Source organism: Mizuhopecten yessoensis, unplaced genomic scaffold, assembly GCF_002113885.1.
Source record: "Mizuhopecten yessoensis strain PY_sf001 unplaced genomic scaffold, ASM211388v2 scaffold10885, whole genome shotgun sequence".
Lineage (NCBI taxonomy): Eukaryota > Metazoa > Mollusca > Bivalvia > Pectinida > Pectinidae > Mizuhopecten > Mizuhopecten yessoensis.
This window is the reverse complement of record NW_018408770.1, coordinates 1,182,477-1,203,492: the sequence shown is the minus strand read 5'-3', so window position 1 is coordinate 1,203,492 and position 21,016 is coordinate 1,182,477. Positions and strand designations below refer to the sequence as shown.

The following is a 21,016-nucleotide window of genomic DNA, read 5'->3' as shown; positions in this document are numbered from 1 at the left end:
ACACTTCTACGATTCGGCTTACTTTGCTCAACACCACCCAGATTAATTACCCTAGCTACAGTATCTGTACCATACCGATGGGGGTACGCGGTTGGCACACCAGACTGCAGTGATCTCGACCATGGTCACCGAGAGGCCCCCAAGGGGCAACTATCAGCTGCTTGCTTTTATACGTTTTGTACGGCTACTGAACACAGTGAGTTGTGTTTTGATGACAATATAGGTGTTGGATTTGTTATCCAACATACCTTTATATACTTTGTATGTGATATAATTAGGGTACTGAATACAGTGAATTAAATTTATGATGACAATCTAAGTGTTAAGTTGAGACCAAGACTGCTGAGTTCGAGTTTTGTGAATAAAGACCAAATTTTCTTCCTGTACTATAACTCCACTTACTTTGTGTGAACAAAAATCAAACTTACTTTGTGCATCTCCTCTGGAGTTTTTTCCAAAAGAACTCTTATTCCTCTTAAAACATCTTTGTACTTCTTGGCATTTTCGGTAATATAGAATTTCTTCATCACATCGAGAACATCATCCCAAACCTCAGCAGTCCATTCGTTTTTCCTGTAAAAGATCTTGTCTTTATAAAACACACTGTCAGTGATGAATCAGTCCTTATATAGATAGCTAAGTGCAAGGGCAATGGTGATTTCAAATATGGTGCAACGAAATACCTATTTACAAAACATCAGTATTTCATGATTTGACTGACGAGAGAATTTAGTGTGAGTTTACAGTCAATATCAAAATGTTGAATAAGGTACATCTATATATCAGGGTAAATTTTTACTGGGGACAGTAAATGGTCTTTTCTATCCTACCAGTTTTCAGTAATGGCAAATGGGAAAGAATTTATTATCACTTCTTTCTATATATGTCACTTTTATTATTATCTTATAATCAATGTTTCTTGAAACAATTTTTCCACATTATATAATCTATGTAATGTGATTCTGTTAATGACACTTGCTAGATTGCTATTTTTTTTTGTAAGTTTTTAAAGTTTTCATTATCACAATGTTTCTTCAGCAAAAACTGCTTTTAGGTTTTTTATCAAATGGTTTCCGATCTTATCAACTGTTGTTATTGCATCAACCAATGAAATTATGTGGTTGAGGTCATATGATTAGTGCAAATCGGGTGAAAGTATTTCACAGTGTACATGAATAATGCTTTTGGTGAAGGTAAAACATGATGTCAATCTTGCAACTAATAATGACAAATGATCTGACAGAAGTGGCAATGTATTCATGCATAAAGATGAAGGCGAATATCTTTGATGACTTTTTTTATCATATTGAAGTCGTAGGTAGTTTTGACCTATTCAATTAATTTGATCTTACTTTTTATAAATACAATATCAAGAATTACTATATTTGCATTTTTGTCACAACATGCATGATTGATCCAAGAATAGGTCAAGGGAGTTGTATTGAATCAAAATTACAATCGGAAGTTGCATAAATGTTAAAGGGCCGGTTTCCAAAACGGCCCCTTCTCTGATTCAAATTTCCTGTTGGTGGTGCATTGCCCATGCCGTTGTGGTCACAAATCTATAAAGTAAAAAGGTTTAGGTCACTTGGTTTGTTTTTTATGGCTCCTCAAAGTTGTACCTTTCAGAAGCTGTCTAAGTGTTGATAAAATGTGCATGTTATGTAAAATATTAATGAAAATCTAATCAAATGATGGTCACCGTAAAGAATACATTCATGGCATGATTGTGACAAAAAATCATGTTTCCATCGCGCCATTTGGCTGTTTTATGGAAGAAACAATCTCAAAAATGCCATTTTCGATGATAACATTTTAGACACAAAAACTGTGTTTTTTAGAGAATACACCCTTTTATGGGCGTTGGATGCAAACCAATTTTTATCCTATTAAACAGTACGTAATATGCTATTGATGAGAGGAAAAATCATCAAAATGTAAGTGGTGGAACATTTTCAAATGTTGGGTTGAATTAGCCTATGGTTGAATTGCCGATTTTCGACTTTCTTTAGATAATTAACAAAAAAACGAGAGTATTTGCTCGGTATGTTGAGAATATGTACACAGATATGAAAAAAAGTGAGAGAAACACTTTTTCATAAAAAAAATCCAAGATGGCTACTTCACAAGTCCCCGTGGTTGAAGACATTGGCTGACAAATAGACAGAACAACAAACAAAACGTGTTCCTTATGATTTTGGTTGGTTTTCGCATTTACGGGAGTGTTCATAGCTACGGGCGATTGTATAATACCTATATTTATAAGTTTGGTTAGTCACATGGTAACGGGGATCTTTCATATCGAGCCCCAAACATACTTTCGACATATGCACTCCGTTGCCGCATGGAAAACTATTTCAAGTTTTGTCGGAATTTCTTTACCTGTGGTTGTAATGGTCGAGGGTTTTCCAGCGTCCTGTAATACCCAAGGTAGTACAAGATACTGGAGATGTGCGCACACATTCCCATCGTTCTCTCTCCAACTGGGCACTGGCAGTAGTAGTCCTTTATTGGGGCCTCAACATCGGGTGAAACGGTGAACCGTATCCAAACGTTATATTTCGTTTGGCTTTTGTGTCGAGAATGTATTTGACATCGGAGAAGGTCTGGGGAGTGCTGGTAAAGCCACACCTCATAGTCTCCGTCATCACTTAAATGTTCGGCGATGTAACCAGGAGCCAGAGATATCTGATACGTTCCACACGTAATGGTTCTCAAGTAATCAAGATCGAGACGGGGAAACAGTACGGAAGATGCATCCATCTTGACAAACTCGGACCTTGCCCGTCTAGATAGATCCGGATCTGTCTTGACTCTCTGAGCTAAACCATTCGGTGTTGTCAAACGGTCCTTCATACGTTCAGCCATTAGCCTATCTTTGGCATCTCTCTCTGGAGATCTCTGGTAGATCGGTCCTCTAATACCATTCAGACAGGCTGTGACGGTTCGAAGCAAAGCCTCGATGACATTGATAAAGCTGTTAGACACCAATTGCGTTCGGAAGAACGTCCAGTGTTTCAGACGACCATGATAGGATTCCACAATCCACCTCGATTTGGTGATAGTTCTGTCAAGATTTGCTTGGACGTCAGAATGTTGACTTTGACCGGGTTTCAGGTATGACGGCATGCTAGCATTGAGGCCAGAGGCTTCGAGAACTGGTAGGACATCTCTAAAACCTCGGTCAACGACAACGTTGTCGTCTGGTTGTAGCCAAGTAACTAGCTTGTCCATGACTTTTTTTGTAATTGTAGCATCATTTTCGCTGCCAGTGAATGGTCCTACTGTGTCCAGAATGTAGCCATCTGGTAAGGCGATGCTCATGAATTTGAGATAGTTTCTCTTCTTCTGGCCACAGTAGGACATTCTCTGGAGCTTGTGGTCGGAGCTTTTCTGGATATAAATATAGGTGCCATCTAATATGGCAGTGGCTTTATCTCCAAAAAATGCTTCTGAAAAGACAGTATTGTGCCCGAGCAACTGTTCTCTTGTCAAGTGATCCGGACCTAGAAATTGTGGGACTATCGATGTGTCTAATGCCTGTACTATGGAGTGGAAAGTTTTGGACACACTTGACTTGGAAATTCCAAAAAGAGAAGAACACTGACTCCAGGAAATGTCGGTTTTCAGTTTTACCCAGAACAGTAATAGAGCATCGTGTGTAGTCTTGGTATATATACCAGATGAAAGATATGGGGAACAGTGCGAGTGGATTTCGAGGAACTGATCTTTGGACCAACCTGTCCAGGCCATGCATGCCGAGTCATCAAGAGAAGAAAAGCTTATTGTAAACGCAGACTGGTTCTGTGAAAGGACGTGCGACACCTCTAGGAGGTCATTAATGATTTCGGACGATTTTGATGGTAACTGAGATTCCAAGGAACCTCTACCATCAAGGACAACCTCTGTAGACGGATCTAAGTCGTTACCAATAAGGTGAATGGAGCAGACGCGGGATGAGGTGGGACACCACAGTTTGTGTGAATAGATCAGGTGATGTCTTGCACGTTTTGGTAAGACTGATGATTTTGTTCCATTTCTTGCAAAGGTAACAAGACAGAGACAGCATTTTTTGTGTGAAGATGATCCATTCAAAAGATCATGAAGGGTCAGCAACGGCAGGATATGGGACGGGGAGTCGTCTTCTTCCTCTATTTCCTGGTTCTGCTCGGGTTCAGGTTCAGGCTGATTTTTGTTCCGAAGATACTTCATGTAGCACTTCTGGCAAATAAGTGCTTGTTCCTTTGCTGACATCAATCCTTGTTGCACCAGCGTATCTAGGAGCCATTTATATTGTGGACTATTTACATTGCGTGCACTTCTGTTCTTATTGCCACTACGTTTCTTGAAGTATACTTGACACCCTTCTCCAACACATTTACCCTCCATCTTGAAACAATAACGATTGGTTTATGAAGCGTCGATAAAGTAACAAAATAGCAAGCCACCGATGATTGCTGTAAACAGCTAATACTTAGTAGTTTGGTACAATTATGCGAAAATGTGTGATAAATAACGAACAACTAATTACACAAAATAACAAGACAATATAATAAATCACATTCAATACCTCCAAGAAGCGCAGAATTGATTGATTACTTAGAACAAAATAAAGTATTTCATATGGATAATCTATCTATTCGATGTGGCGTGGTCGGCAGGCACAAAGAAAGTGAGACAAGTCAGGGTCCCAACCCTGACAGAGCCACAACGCTTTGGAGATGGGACAATAAAACAAGGAAAGTGAGACAAGAATAGCTAGCGTCGAGTCAATGATTCCGTAAACGTATAGACAAAGACAAGAAGATACGGATAAATGTACAAGGCCACACGATCAGAAAATTCAGAAGAGGACAACTTGAGATAGAACAGTATTCATGTATCAGGGTGTCCTCAGTGTAAATCTTTATATCGATACTGTTTATTTAGTCGTTACACATCATAAAACTGTCATGAAAATATCCGCTCTGATATTCAATATAAAAGTTTGTATATAATAAGCTATATAATAGGGTTTCAGACAAGGTTGTTACTCATTTCCCCTTTTCTTTCAATTTACAACCACATTCAGGCGGCGATATGAGAACGTTCCACCACATGGAATTAGCTGATTTTTGGTACACATATGAAACAAGTAAAGCTCTATCCGATTTTCTGATGGAAATTTGCATCCAAAACTATATAACGGGAGAAAATTGCAATTTTATGGCATTTTTCTTCATAATTGTGTCTCTGCAAGTGCATTTTTCATCCGAGAATTATTTTTTTTATGTTTTATGAATAAACACGATGTTTTGGAAATAATCATCAAAAGAAATTTATACTATGTTGCGAATTACAATTTCGAGATAACTTTCTTTTATTTACGAACTTATGTCTTTGATGCTGAAATTGACAACTTTATAAAAATACATTTTCACTGAAATTATGAAATCTGAGTGTCGGAAAGGTGTAAAATTATTCTTCGGAAAAGAAAAAAACAGTAGTTGAACTAGATGAGAAATTTTATGGAGAATTAACATTACTGGAAACAGGCCCTTTCAATTTTCTATAAAGACAAAGCATTTGAGCAAATGGATAAATGACATTATTTATTATCTTTACTGTGAAGGAAAAAAACATCAAGTTAACAACCTCTTCATTAAATATTCTTCTCTGCTAAACCTCATCAACAAATAACAATAGCGATACACTAACAAAAACATTGAAACATTATATCACAACCTCATTTATTAGCCACCTGGTCTGCTAGCTGTCAACAAAGTTTAATTGTTTTTAGCAATTCCTTTCTATTACTCACTCAATGAACAGACAACACGTGCTGTGAGAGTACCATGATCACACAACTTACATGACACAGGTTGTAATTTGGTTGTGAGAGAACCATGATAACACTAAATACATGACACAGGTTGTAATTTGGTTGTGAGAGAACCATGATTACACTACTTACATGACACAGGTTGTAATTTGGTTGTGAGAGTACCATGATAACACTACTTACATGACACAGGTTGTAATTTGGTTGTGAGAGAACCATGATAACACTATACTTACATGACACAGGTTGTAATTTGGTTGTGAGAGTACCATGATAACACTACTTACATCACACAGGTTGTAATTTGGTTGTGAGAGTACCATGATAACACTTCTTACTTGACACAGGTTGTAATTTGGTTGTGAGAGTACCATGATAACACTACTTACATGACACAGGTTGTAATTTGGTTGTGAGAGTACCATGATAACACTACTTACATGATACAGATTGTAATTTGGTTGTGAGAGTAGCATGATAACACTATTTACATTACACAGGTTGTAATTTGATTGTGAGAGTACCATGATAACACTACTTACATGACACAGTTTGTAATTTGGTTGTGAGAGTACCATGATAACACTACTTACATGACACAGGTTGTAATTTGGTTGACAAGTTCCTCTGCCTTTTTCACTTGATGTTCATTTCCAAAACTTTTACTACAAATAGTGACTCCTATAGCCTTCCAGTGCTTCAGTAGAATGTCCTTCTTTTGAAGAACCTGATAAAAGTCAGAAATAAAATTATTTTTTTCAGTCAACATTTTCCAGTACATTTCATACCCAGATTATAATCCAAATGAACATCGGATGACATCTCTGTACATTTTCTACCCAGATTATAATCCAAATGGACATCAGATGACATCTCTGTAAATTTCATCCCAAGATTATATCCAAATGAACATCAGATGAAATCTCTGTACATTTCATACCCAGATTGTAATCCAAATGAACATCAGATGGCATTTCTGTCCATTTCATACCCGGATTATAATCCAAATGAACATCGGATGACATCTCTGTACATTTTCTACCCAGATTATAATCCAAATAAACATAAGATGCCATCTCTGTAAATTTCTTACCAAGATTATAATCAAAATGAACATCAGATGACATCCCTGTACATTTCATACCCAGATTGTAATCCAAATGAACATCAGATGGCATTTCTGTCCATTTCATACCCGGATTATAATCCAAATGAACATCGGATGACATCTCTGTACATTTTATCCCCAGATTATAATCCAAATGAGCATCAGATGACATCTCTGTACAATTCATACCCAGATTATAATCCAGATGAACATCAGATGACATCTCCGTACATTTCATACCCAGATTATAATCAAAATGAACATCAGATGCCATCTCTGTACATTTCATACCAAGATTATAATCCAAATGAACATGAGATGACATCTCTGTATATTTCATACCCAGATTATAATCAAACTGAACATCAGATGACATCTCTGTAAATTTCATACCCAGATTATAATCAAACTGAACATCAGATGACATCTCTGTGCATTTTATACCCAGATTATAAGCCAAATGAACATCAGATGACATATCTGTACATTTAATACCCAGATTATAATCCAAACGAACATCAGATGACATCTCTGTAAATTCCATACCAAGATTATAATCCAAATGAACATGAGATGACATCTCTGTATATTTCATACCCAGATTATAATACAAATGAACATCAGATGACATCTCTGTAGATTTTATACCCAGATTATAATCAAAATGAACATCAGATGACATCTCTGTAAATTTCATACCCAAATTATAATCCAAATGAACATCGGATGACATCTCTGTACATTTTATCCCCAGATTATAATCCAGCTGACCATCAGCTGACCTCTCTGTCCATTTTATACCCAGATTATAATCCAACTGAACATCAGATGACATCTCTGTGCATTTTATACCCAGATTATAATCCAAACGAACATCAGATGACATCTCTGCACATTTTATACCCAGATTATAATCCAAATGGACATCAGATGACATCTCTGTAGATTTTATACCCAGATTATAATCCAAATGGACATCAGATGACATCTCTGTAAATTTCATCCCAAGATTATATCCAAATGAACATCAGATGACGTCTCTGTACATTTCATACCCAGACTATAATCCAAATGAACATCAGGTGACATCTCTGTACATTTCATACCTAGATTATAATCCAAATGAACATGAGATGACATCTCTGTATATTTCATACCCAGATTATAATCAAACTGAACATCAGATGACATCTCTGGACATTTCATACCCAGATTATAGTCCAAATGAACATCAGATGACGTCTCTGTACATTTCATACCCAGACTATAATCCAAATGAACATCAGGTGACATCTCTGTACATTTTATACCCTGATTATAATCCAAATGAACATTAGATGACATCTTTGGACATTTCATACCCAGATTATAATCCAGATGAACATCAGATGACATCTCTGTGCATTTTATACCCAGATTATAATACAAATGAACATCAGATGACATATCTGTACATTTAATACCCAGATTATAATCCAAACGAACATCAGATGACATCTCTGGACATTTCATACCCAGATTATAGTCCAAATGAACATCAGATGACAGCTCTCAACATTTCTTACCAAGATTATAATCAAAATGAACATCAGATGACATCCCTGTACATTTCATACCCAGATTGTAATCCAAATGAACATCAGATTACATCTCTGTACATTTCATACCCAAATTATAATCCAAATGAACATCGGATGACATCTCTGTACATTTTCTACCCAGATTATAATCCAAATGAGCATCAGATGACATCTCTGTACAATTCATACCCAGATTATAATCCAAACGAACATCAGATGACATCTCTGTGCATTTTATACCCAGATTATAAACCAAATGAACATCAGGTGACATCTCTGTACATTTTATACCCTGATTATAATCCAAATGAACATCAGATGGCATTTCTGTCCATTTCATACCCGGATTATAATCCAAATGAACATCGGATGACATCTCTGTACATTTTCTACCCAGATTATAATCCAAATGGACATCAGATGACATCTCTGTAAATTTCATCCCAAGATTATATCCAAATGAACATCAGATGACTTCTCTGTACATTTTATCCCCAGATTATAATCCAGCTGACCATCAGCTGACCTCTCTGTCCATTTTATACCCAGATTATAATCCAAATGGACATCAGATGACATCTCTGTACAATTCATACCCAGATTATAATCCAAACGAACATCAGATGACATCTCTGTAGATTTTATACCCAGATTATAATCCAGATGAACATCTGATGACATCTCTGTACATTTTATACCCAGATTATAATCCAAATGAAGTTGACAACTATAGTGTGCTATTGTGATTTTATTTTTAGACAAACATTTTTTGAACTTATCTTAAAAACCTCATAGTTAATGTTTCCTCACCAGATAAGGGTTCTTGTCATGCTTGTCACTGTAAGCTTTCTTTATGGTGATCATGACATCAGATATATGGTCGGCATATTCGTCTGGTTCCTTGCCCATCTTTATGAAGTAGAATAGGTACAGATCCAGAAACTGTTGATGGATCTCTGGCTCGTACACTTTATCACTTTTGTAATCACTGAAATTGGGGAATACATTTACAAACCACCATTCACCTCTGTTTTACGATGTATTTATCTCAAACAATTAAACAAATGGCCCAGAGGGCCTGTATCGCTCATCTGGATATCAAGTTGTCATGACAATATAATTCTCATTAAAAGCATTACTGTAAAACAACATGTTTCCGGCCAAAGAACATTAATCTCCTTCCTCTTGGTTATTCATACAATTTTTTTTTCAAGTTTAAAGGTTTTTTAACACATCTGACCCTTGTGACCTTGAAAGTAGGTCAAGTTCATTTATTTGTTGAAGCTTAATATCACTTTATTTATGCGTGCTACTTTTCAAATATTATCACCCTTGGCATCTTGGTTTATCAGATTTGTTTAAAGGTTTTTGAATATTTGACCTGCAGCCTTAAAATTATTTCAAGTACATCATTTGGACATGCTACTGGCTAATATTATAACCCTATACCACTTGCTTATTTAGAGGTTCTTTAAATATTTTCAACACATTTAATGAAGTGACCAAGTGACACTGAAAGTAGGTCAAAAGACAGATGTTTGGACTAAAAGTAGGTCAAAAGACAGATGTTTGGACAACCTGATTCCAGGATTCCTCCTCCCTATTTTATTGCAGGGGGTATAATAACTTGAACAGCAGCATCTCTAAAATTATCTTAATTGGATGGAAATGGCGATACCTAAGATGAAATATGAGCTGCAATACCACTGACTTAAAAGTTTAGATTTTCAACAATATTTTAATTTGCTCTTTAGGCTATGGGACCATACAATTAGTGCACTGTTGGTCCAAGATATCTAGAACACTGTTGGCCCAAGAGATCTAGAACACTGTTTGCCAAAGAGATCTAGAACACTGTTGGTCCAAGAATTATAGAGATTTTCTTCACAAGAGATCTAAAGCACTGCTGACTAAAAGAACACATAGCACTACTTGCTCAATAGAACTAAAAATAAAATTGGCCCGGCAGCCTAAAAGAACTGTTTGCCCCAGAGAACTATAGCAGTGTTAGTTTACGAGCACAAGAGAACTGTTGGCCCAACATGAGTGCAAAAAACTTTATCACAGACGACTAACAAGAGCTAGGCCATGATGGCCTGAAGTACTCTTCTTCACTGCTTTCAGGTGTAAGCTAAGCAAACTGTTAGTAAAATAAAACTCCATAAAACCTCACTAAAGGTACCTAAATAATTCAATACTAAATTGAAATGTACCACTATATTTTTTAAATATTTAAAGTAAAATGAAAGATATATAAACATTTAAAAATAACAAAGATATCCCAGAGGGATCTTGGCGCCCATCATTGTACCATCTTCATAAGTTCTATGTCAGTTCAATCTCTTCTCTTCTTTTCTCCTCTTTTCTTTTATCTGTTTGATCAGTTTGCCCATCCGCCATCAGTCTTTTGATCAACTTCAAAAGCTAACATGCACAACTAAGGACCAAGGGGAACCTACATGTACATATCGAATTTGAAAAAGATTCCTCAAGTGCATTCTGAAAAATAGTGGTAACAAACTTGAACTGTAACAAGATGTCCGCCTGTCCGTATCTTGGTTTTCAGATCAGTCCAATAATTTGATATGCGTAATAAGGAACCAAGAGGAACCCTTATGCGAAATTTGAGAAAGATCCCTCAAATATTTTTTGAGCCTTATTCAATAGGAACACCTGCCAGCCATCTTCATCCCCAAAATTTAAAATGCATAACTGAGAACAATGGGAAATCTTCATGCAACATTTGAGAAAGATCCCTCAAGTACTTTCTGAGAAATAGTGCTAACAAACTTTAACTCTCAAATTCAAGATGGCTGTCTGTTGGCCATCTTGGTTTTGTGATCAGTCCCAAAAAAGATATGCATAACTAGGGACCATGGAGAACCTTCATGTGAAATTTGAGAAAGTTTCCTACAATACATTCAGAGAAATAGTGGTAACAAACTTTAATTCTCAAATTCAAAATGGCTGCCTGTCAGTCATCTTGGTTTTGTGATCATTCCCAAAAAATGATATGAATAACTATGGAACATGGGGAACTTTCATTTGAATTTTAGAAAGATCCCTCATGTACTTGATGAGAAATAGCGCTAACAACCTTTAACTCTCAAATTCAAGATGGCTGTCTGTCGGCCATAGAATTACCACAGACGCATGGTGATTTGAATAGCCCACCAACTGATGTAGGTGGGCTCAAAATATAACAATAAATTGATTACCCTAGTATGCTCGTCACAAGTCTGCTGGTGCAGTAACCCCAATAGTCACTCTGTTTCTTCACAGACATCTCTCGCCCCTCAGGGATGTGAGTCCACATTTTCAAGCTGTCAATTATTCTTGTAAGATCGTTCCCTCTCAAAGCCTACAACAAACAAAAACTCCCAAACAGTATGATATGCTTTTGCCTCAAACTCATCTTATTCCATACCTGTCAATTGCCCAAATTCTGTCTGGTCATACCACATATTTCAGCTCATGACCAGATAAAAATTATAATCAAATGTGGCCATTTTCACCAGATGTTCACCAAACATGACCATATAAGACCAAATAAGCAATCAAATATTCCGATACAGCGCAAACATTTGTCACATGGCAAAAAGGCATGCTATTTTTACTAGCAAAGAGGTTCCTATTAAAATCACAGGTAAATTAAAACCTTAAGCTTGTTACATGTACCAATCTTTACTCTGAGAGGCAGGACCAGGAAGACGGGGTGACAATATTTTTCACAGACAGTCTTCTTGGGGCGACTTCATATTTTACAATCAGTATAATTACCTCCAAGTAAGCGTATGTCTCCTGTGTTTTGACGAGCCGGTCCTGTATGATGTCGGCAGTAGCAGTCCCTGGCCCTGTCTTTATGAGAGCCAACAGCAGTTCAAACAACATCTTCTGACATGCTTTCATTGTCATCCTTCCATCGTTCACACATTCCCTGGAAAGCAGAAAATGTGCGATTGAGATGTTTTACACATTTTCTCTACAGCAATGATTGAGAGACTAAGATCAGGGCTTTTAGGAATGGGGCGTGTAGCGTTGAAATTGGAAAATTAAGGCACAGTAATGGAATTAGAAATTTTCAGAATTATGCTAAGAGTGGATTGTTTGTAAAAATGAAGTACCATCTAAAACAATAAAATATCCTTGATTTCTGAAATGTTATTTTTACTCCAAATTAGGAATTTTCAGCTTTATGTTAAAGTTTGTAAAAACGAAGTACTGTCTAAAGGAGTAAAACACCTTTCTAAAATGTTTCCATTTAAACTGAATTGATGTATGCCGATATGCACATATGTGTGTGTCATGTGTGTGATCAGATAATTCCAGAAAACGTACAACAAAATACACATTTTACGGAGCTTCTTCTTGGTTTTTAATATCTTTACATCAATGGAAAAAAAATCATAAAAAATATTTAAAAAAAATATATATTCAGAGATCGATTTTCGGAGCATGAACAGCGGGGTTTTTTCAGATTTTTTGGGTGCACAAAATATTTGAATAGAAGCCTTTTTCCCGATTTTCAGCCTCAAAAAGTACCTGCGCAAATTACACAGGTGCGCAAATTACATGGGTTTTTACGATAGTAGAAAAATTGATTGGGAAATTCTGATGAATTTTCAGGAAAAATAGCATTATATTTTCCATTGGAAATGGGTTTGAAATTTAGCCCAAAAGTAGACAAAGTTGTGTTGTTTACATTCCTGTTAAAGAATTTATTCAGAGAAAATATGTACTGACTGAACTTACCCCATGACATCCTCAATCATCTCATGTAACTCTGTAGCCATTTCAGCCCCAGTTGTCTCCCGTGGGGGAAAACCCTTCACACAGACTTTCTCCTGCAGGGCATCAACACATTCTTGCAAGGTTTCGGCACTCCCTTTCTCTCTTATTTCTTCCCTTTTATCCCTCCATTCCTGTGTTTGACGTTTATGTTGTTCTTTATTGGCAGTCACTAAATTGTGCATCTTTATTATACACAATAGTAAGGGCTGGCCTGTCAAACACACAATTGTATATCTTTATTATACCTAACAGTAAGGGCTGGCCTGTCAAACACACAATTGTACATATTTATTTTACACAATATAGTAAGGGCTGACCTGTCAAACACACAATTGTACATATTTATTATACCTAACAGTAAGGGCTGACCTGTCAAACACACAATTGTACATATTTATTTTACACAATATAGTAAGGGCTGGCCTGTCAAACACACAATTGTACATATTTATTATACCTAACAGTAAGGGCTAACCTGTCAAACACACAATTGTACATATTTATTATACCTAATAGTAAGGGCTGACCTGTCAAACACACAATTGTACATCTTTATAACGAACGGTTCACCTGATAGTATGGGCTTAATTAAGTAGTTAATACACCACACATTTAATTACATATATATATTCTATAGTTTCCAAGGAAAAGCCTCTGTTGGCATTTTGAATATTTTTTTTGAAATTAAGGCAATATACAAATATTTATCTGGAAAATAAAAAAGGGGGGGTGGAGGAGTCCAACGTCCCGTGGGTGGTACTGTTCGCTAGATGGATCGGTGGAGGAGTCCTGGGTGGATACCGGAGTATTCTAGCAGAGCTCCATAGACGAAAGGTGTAAACTTTAAACTAATAAGCGAAACATGTAAACTAATAAATTCTAAACCTACGGAATCCTTGGTGTTGATGCTCCCTCCTTTATCAAATATTTATCTGGGGAAAAAACACTTACATGTATATACCCACTGCTCTATTGTTCTTTCTTGTTAAATGGTGAACTTGACTTTGACCACAAGAAGAACTTGATGAACCGCTATTGTACATCTTTATATAACAACGTATAAACATGCGAAAATTTCAGAAATTTTAAAACTTTTGTTTTCTAAGACAATCCCCTCAAAAGAAAGTGAGGGGGGACAGATAGACATTAGATAACTTAATTAATCTGAATTTAAGATGCAGGGCCTAAATGAAATACCTTGAAGGTTAGCACTTAAACTTAGGTTGATGGCAAATTTGACAAATTATAACAAAAGTTGACCTACCTGGTATTGAAGAAACAGGCAAAGATTGCTTCCCGTGTCCTGGGGAATCTAAACAATAATAATACCATAATCATAAAGTAGTTGGTAGGGAACATAATATACATAACACTGTCTTGTAAATGAATTTATAAAAATATTTCTTTTTATAGTTATTATAAAAAAAACCCACAAAATAACAGTTCAGTAAACCAGTCCACATAACTACTGGAATTTGTGTATATAGCAAGGTTTTTTCTGGAACTTTTTTTCGGCTGAAATTTGGCACTATTCTCAACAGCAAATGTTGCTATCAAGAAAAATAGTTTTCAAAAATCTCTTTAGAATTTCCCCATGAAAACATGTTTTTTTGAGGGAGGGGGGGAGAGGTAATTATCAAAACCTTGTCTATTTTTGAAGATAGCAATGCAACAGCAACATCTAAAATGACATAAGAATGCTTTAGTCTTTCAGATGATACTTTCCAAAATAAATCATAAGACGGTATGATTCTAAAAAAAAAATGAATGTGTTGTCAGTATAGTGTGACTTGGATGACGACTGTCCTGGGTGCCTTCTGCATGTATCTCAGTGATGTAGCACTCTGAAGTCAGCATTAGACCCATGCTATGGCAAGGAGGCAAAAACATCAACATACCCTGCCTCCAGCACACATACAATGTGTAAATCATTTAGAATTACCAAGAAACAATTTTCCAAATTGTAAAACCACAGGCCACATTCTCTGTATCATAGATTACTTATAAATGTTCACACTATAAACATATAACATGTATGTAACCTACTTATCCTGGGATCCTGCCAACTGGTGCTTCCATCATTATTGTTTATAAAGTAGACTTGACCCTGGGGTGTGAAAGCGTGCGTCCAGCCCGGGGGTAGGGGAGGCCCATACTGGTTCATGTCTTGAGCTTGTTTGATTCCCTGTGGCACTCTGCTCAAGTCTTGTGGTGTGTTAAAGCCAACCATGCACAAAGCAGTATACCTGTGATAATGAAATGCCTCTTTGCTCACGGTAATAAATCATTTCATGGCTATATAGATCTGAAAGTCAAAAATGATTAAAGTTAAACACTAAATGTAACAAGGCATCACAAGTGATATCCCCTTGCATTAATTCACACATTATGTGTAATATATATGAGAAAATACAATAGAAAATTAATTGATGTCACAGTATATAACTGCTCTAGGGACTGCATCTGTTGAAGGTATTGTCAAGACAAACAATTGTGTAAAGTTTCTCGAAATTCTGTTGAAGAATGAAGTCAATAGAGCGATGACAATGTTTTTCTAAAAATAGTAAGTGACCTTGAACTTTGACAGAGTAACCCGAAATGCAAATTGTTCAAGGTATTGTCATACCAAACACTTGTATCAAGTTTAATGAAATTCCGTTAAGAAATGAAGTCGCTAGAGTGATGACAAAGTTTTAGAAACAGTGACCTTGACCTTCAACGTAGTAACCCAAAACGCCAACTTGTTGAAGGTTTTGTCATACTAAACAATTGAATGAAGTTAATTGAAATTCTGTTGAGGAATGCAGTCGTTAGAGCGATGACAAAGTTTTTTTCTAAAAATAGTAGCAGTGACCTTGACCTTCAACGTAGAAATCTGAAATGCAAACCAGTTCAAGGCATTGCCATACCAAACACTTGTATGAACTTCCATGAAATTTTGTGGAGGACTAAGTGGCTAGAGCGATGACAATGTTTTTCTAAAAATAGTAAGTGACCTTGACCTTCAACTTTGAAACCTGAAATGTGAACATGCTCAAGGCATTGCCATTCCAAACACTTGAATCAAGTTTAATGAAATTCAGTTGAGGTATAAAGTCGCTAGAGAGATGATATTTTTTTATCTAAAAATAGTAACAGTGACCTTGACCTTCAACACAGTTACCGGAAATGCAAACTTGACCTCAAAAAGGGTCAAAATGAAAAAAGGGTTGGAATGAAAAAGTTTTACTTGGATGCAAAACGTCAGGGGGCAGTTACCATATCTGTATTAAAAAATTAAAATCGGCCCAGTAGATTAGGAAAAGTTGTTAGGACAAGAATTTTTCAACAAAGGGCCATTACTCCAAAAAATGGGACAGATTGAAAAAACAAAACCTGGACGCACAACATCAGGTGGTAGTTATCATATGTGAAAACTTGAATTGAAATTGGCCCAGAAGTTTTGGAGAAGTTGTGCAGGAAAGCATTTTTCAACAAAGGGCAATTACTCCGTAAAAAAGGGTCAGAATGAAAAAATTAATACTTGGAAGTTTCTTTGAAATCGATTCATAACTTTAGAAGGAGTTGTCCAGACAAAAAAATAGGATTTTTTTCAACAAAGGCCCATAACTTCGTGAAAAAGGGTCAGAATGAATAAATAATACCTGGATGTTTCGTTCAAATCGGTCCATTACTTAAGAAGTAGTTGTACGGTCAAAAAAAATCTACGGATAGACAGACAGACAGACAGACAAGCTGATTCCAGTATGCCCCCCTAACTTCGTTGCGGGGGTATAATTATGCTTTTGTTTAGTACTCATATTAATACCCGGCCTCCTCCGCCTGGCAAAAAAAAACTCATCGTCAGAAAGCTACGTTATTGCAGCTAGTCATTAAAACTGGGTGATGTGCCGGGTGGGGGGAGGTGCTGCTGACACGAGCCTGAAACCGGTACCTGGACTGACATCCGTTCTCCCAACCTCCAAAATATCATATTCACATCCTGTAAGGTTCTATTCCAGATTAACATGGATGTAAACAACGAACATGCTTACCAATCGCCCATCAGTCTTCAACATATGTACTATGGGTAACTCTCGAGATAATCCGAAAAAGAATTACAAAGGCGCATTCGCAATGCGAAATTCAATCATGCATAGACCAAATTCATGTTTGTCTGCTCAACTTAAAATTAACGAATGACCGGAATGTATATTTCATCCAATATAATTTTAACTTTGTAGAATTTATTAAATGTAATATGGTAAGGTTTTATAAGTGTTTAAACACAAAGAACAAACAAATAAATATAAATTTAAGGACTCTTTTCAGAATTCCTATCTTTAAATTGGTGTAAATTCGCTTTACTGAAAGAAAGCTAACAACGTAAACGTTATACAGCTTGCGATGCGTTGATCGGAAAAACCTGAAACCAAGGTATAGGCGTTACAAAGACATAATTGTCGTATAGGTCAAGGTCAACTAATGTTGTATCTAACTTCATGTAACGACCTGCTGAGGAATACAGTTATAACGCACACATATTCATATATGTATTACCGTATGGGCATAACAGATAAAACAAATATTCAACAACAACGGTTGCAAGATAACAACATTTATAATAGATTATACGTGTATTGTCAAAATAAACTAGTGTTTTGGGGTAGCATAACAGTCAGATATATATACAGTATGAACGTTGCTTCAATGCTATCCCCCCACCCCCCACTCCCACCCCCAAATGCGTCTGACAATGGTGGATTTTTATATATCATTTAGCGGGTAGTAACCACTTCTATAATCCAACACAAAGGAGAATTGACGAAACCCTTTTTGTAACCTTTTTGTTGCTAAAGTTAAAATTAGGAAAAAAGAAAAAAACAGAATTTAGTCTAACAAGAGCTATTGAAGAACAGCGTAGATCGCCTATTATTTATATATTGGTGATAGATAGTGTAAGATAGCATGCAAATATCAATAGAAAGACATGTGCAGTAAAACCTTGATATAATACCCGTCATTTCATTTGCCACCTCGCATTCGCTTTCTGCCAACATACATGTATTTTCATGTCCCTTAATTGTTTTTCTTAAGAACTCATTTACTGCATAACATAAAATGTTACATCAAAACATGTACAGTAGTAGATGAAATTATCCATCTTTTCAGGGAATTTAACAATCACACTATTTGGGTCGGAGGTGATTTTAATCTAAGTGGTATTTCATGGCCAGATGCTGTCATCAAAAGTAACAACTACCCCGAGACACTCAATGAAGAATTCCTCAGACTTTTCAACGATCTTTCACTCGACCAAATTGTAACCTTTCCAACTATTGACACTCACGTCACTCAAAAACGTTCAAGGTCCAAACTCACCAACACTGGGCTTATAATGAAATTGACCGGTTATCAAGACAGAAACGTAAAGCTTACGATAAAGCACTCAAAAGCAAGTCACCTGAGGACTGGGACCGCTACAAAAAACATCAAAAGTAAGATGCAAAGGGAAGTAATTAGTCAAGAAGCTAAAGAAAATCCCAAAATAGTTCGGGAGCTATGTCAAAAGCAAAAAAAGTGGATTCTTCCAACATTCCCCCTATTAGAAATCCATCAGAATGGTATCACCTACTTTGAACCTAATAACAAAGCCCAAATTCTGAACCATCAATTCAACTCAGTTTATACATTGTACTCATGAAAATGTATCTAATATTCCGCAACTTCCTGATAGTAAATTCTCTTCTATGTCAGATATTAAGAGCACTGCTTAAGGTTTAACAAGCCCCTAAAACATGTAATACTCACCCTACATTTCAACCACTGGTAAGTCATATTCAAATACCCTCGAAATATATATATGTAAGTTAAATATATTGAACTTGTACATGATCTATTAAACAAGTACATAACCAGGTTAACGTAGTCAATAATAAAGTCTTCATAAAAATAGCTCACCGGACTTATAACATGTCAGTCTCTTTAGCGACCTAACTGAATGCTGAGAAATGACATATTATCTAAAGTTCATGTATATACCCTAGGTCATGCGAAGCTTAATTTCTCTTTAATTAGGTGTGGCGAGGCATACTGGTCTAAAAGTAGATTATTGTTGCTATGGGAATGTACAAAAATCATAGTAAAACGTCTGAGTAACATATTTACTGGTATATGTGTGTGAAACCATAGACCTATGACCATAAAAACCGCTAATACTTCACATAAAGTGTCCTTTCTTAACATTAAATGTTGTTATGAAAAAGCTAATATTGTTATAAACATTATCGTATTTTTCAGCTTAAATGTTTATAACATGTCAAGCGCATTCATTACAAAATATTCTCAAATGGCACATCATCTAAAGTTCATTTATCGATCAAGGTTTCTTAGCCTTTGTTTTCTCTGCTTAACTATATTATATTACCCGGTGATTTTACTATGATTTTAGTGGTTTTGCATGTCAACATCTATATTTATTTGAGGTCGGAATTCCTCTCAACAGCTAGTAGTAGAGAAATAAATGAAATGTAAATTATGGGTCATTTCTCAGCATTCAGTTGGGTCGCTAAAGAGATTGACATGTTATAAGTCCGGTGAACTATTTTTATGAAGACAACAGCCTAAATGCCCTATTTTTGACTACGTTAACCTGGCTATGTTTTTTTTTGTATAGCCAATGTTAAAGTTCAATATATACAAATTACAGACATCTGTATATAAGTTCCGATTTTTAATTTAGGTATTTGAATATGACTTATCAGTGGATTGAAATTTTAGATGACTTTGGCATCTATTATGGGGCTTGTTGAACCTTAAGGGACTGGAGGTATGTATACAAGGCATCTAGCCCCGACAGCATTCCATCAAAAATGCTAAAAGAGCTTGCTGTAGAAATCACACCAGCGCTAACCAAATTATTTCAAATTTCACTAGACTCTGGCTCGGTTCCACAAGACTGGCGTGAAGCGCATATTGTCCCTGTCTTTGAAAAAGGTGACAAACAGGCTGCGGAAAACTATCGTCCTGTCTCGTTAACTTGTATCACCTGTACACGTCTGGAACATATCATCCATACGCAAAAGATGACTGCATACACTTGCAAACAGACCTCGCTAGACTAGAGCAGTGGGCGACTGACTGGCAAATGAATTTCAATGCTGGTAAGTGCTGCATCATCAATGTTATGGAAAACGAAACTAAAGTCCTCGTACAATGTGCTTACTAGCTTCACAACACAAGTACCTAGGGGTTACTCTAACAAATGATTTCAGCTGGGGTAACCACATCAACTCCACTGTCAACAAAGCCAACAAAACACTCAGATTCCTGAGACGCAACATGTCATCATGCTCCAGGAAAGTGAAAGCCAAGACCTACACCTCATTAGTAAGACCGACTACCGAGTACACCTCTACATACTGGGACCCATACACCTCAGAAAACATTGTACTGTTGGAAACTGTCCAGCGTAGGGCTACAGGACTCGTGAACCTAGGAGTGTAACCAACCTGATCAAATCACTGTACTGGGTACCACTGGCAGAAAAGAGGGCAAAAGACAAACTAATTATGATGTACAAAATTATTAACAAAAAAGTGGTCGTTATTCCAAACGACTACATTAAAATACCTGACCGATGAACCAGGGGAGCACACAAACTTCAGCATATTTCCACTAATAATGACTAATACAGAAATTCATTCTTTCCTAGGACTTTTAGAACATGGATTTCTC

General features: G+C 36.3%; 1 protein-coding gene across 1 annotated transcript in view; it reads right to left on the bottom strand.

Annotated features, from left to right (window-relative positions):
* The window catches only part of LOC110463307, a 36,230-nt gene extending 18,882 nt beyond the window's left edge, over nucleotides 1-17,348 (bottom strand). The window contains exons 1-9 of the mRNA XM_021517806.1: nucleotides 17,335-17,348; nucleotides 15,347-15,605; nucleotides 14,565-14,612; nucleotides 13,262-13,511; nucleotides 12,290-12,446; nucleotides 11,728-11,870; nucleotides 9,320-9,497; nucleotides 6,415-6,548; nucleotides 429-573 (exon numbers count right to left, since the gene is read on the bottom strand). Of these exons, the coding sequence (XP_021373481.1) occupies nucleotides 429-573; nucleotides 6,415-6,548; nucleotides 9,320-9,497; nucleotides 11,728-11,870; nucleotides 12,290-12,446; nucleotides 13,262-13,511; nucleotides 14,565-14,612; nucleotides 15,347-15,530 (1,239 nt within the window). The 5' untranslated portion in view covers nucleotides 15,531-15,605; nucleotides 17,335-17,348. The remainder of the gene's footprint in view (nucleotides 1-428; nucleotides 574-6,414; nucleotides 6,549-9,319; nucleotides 9,498-11,727; nucleotides 11,871-12,289; nucleotides 12,447-13,261; nucleotides 13,512-14,564; nucleotides 14,613-15,346; nucleotides 15,606-17,334) is intronic.
* Nucleotides 17,349-21,016: the final 3,668 nt, after the last annotated feature.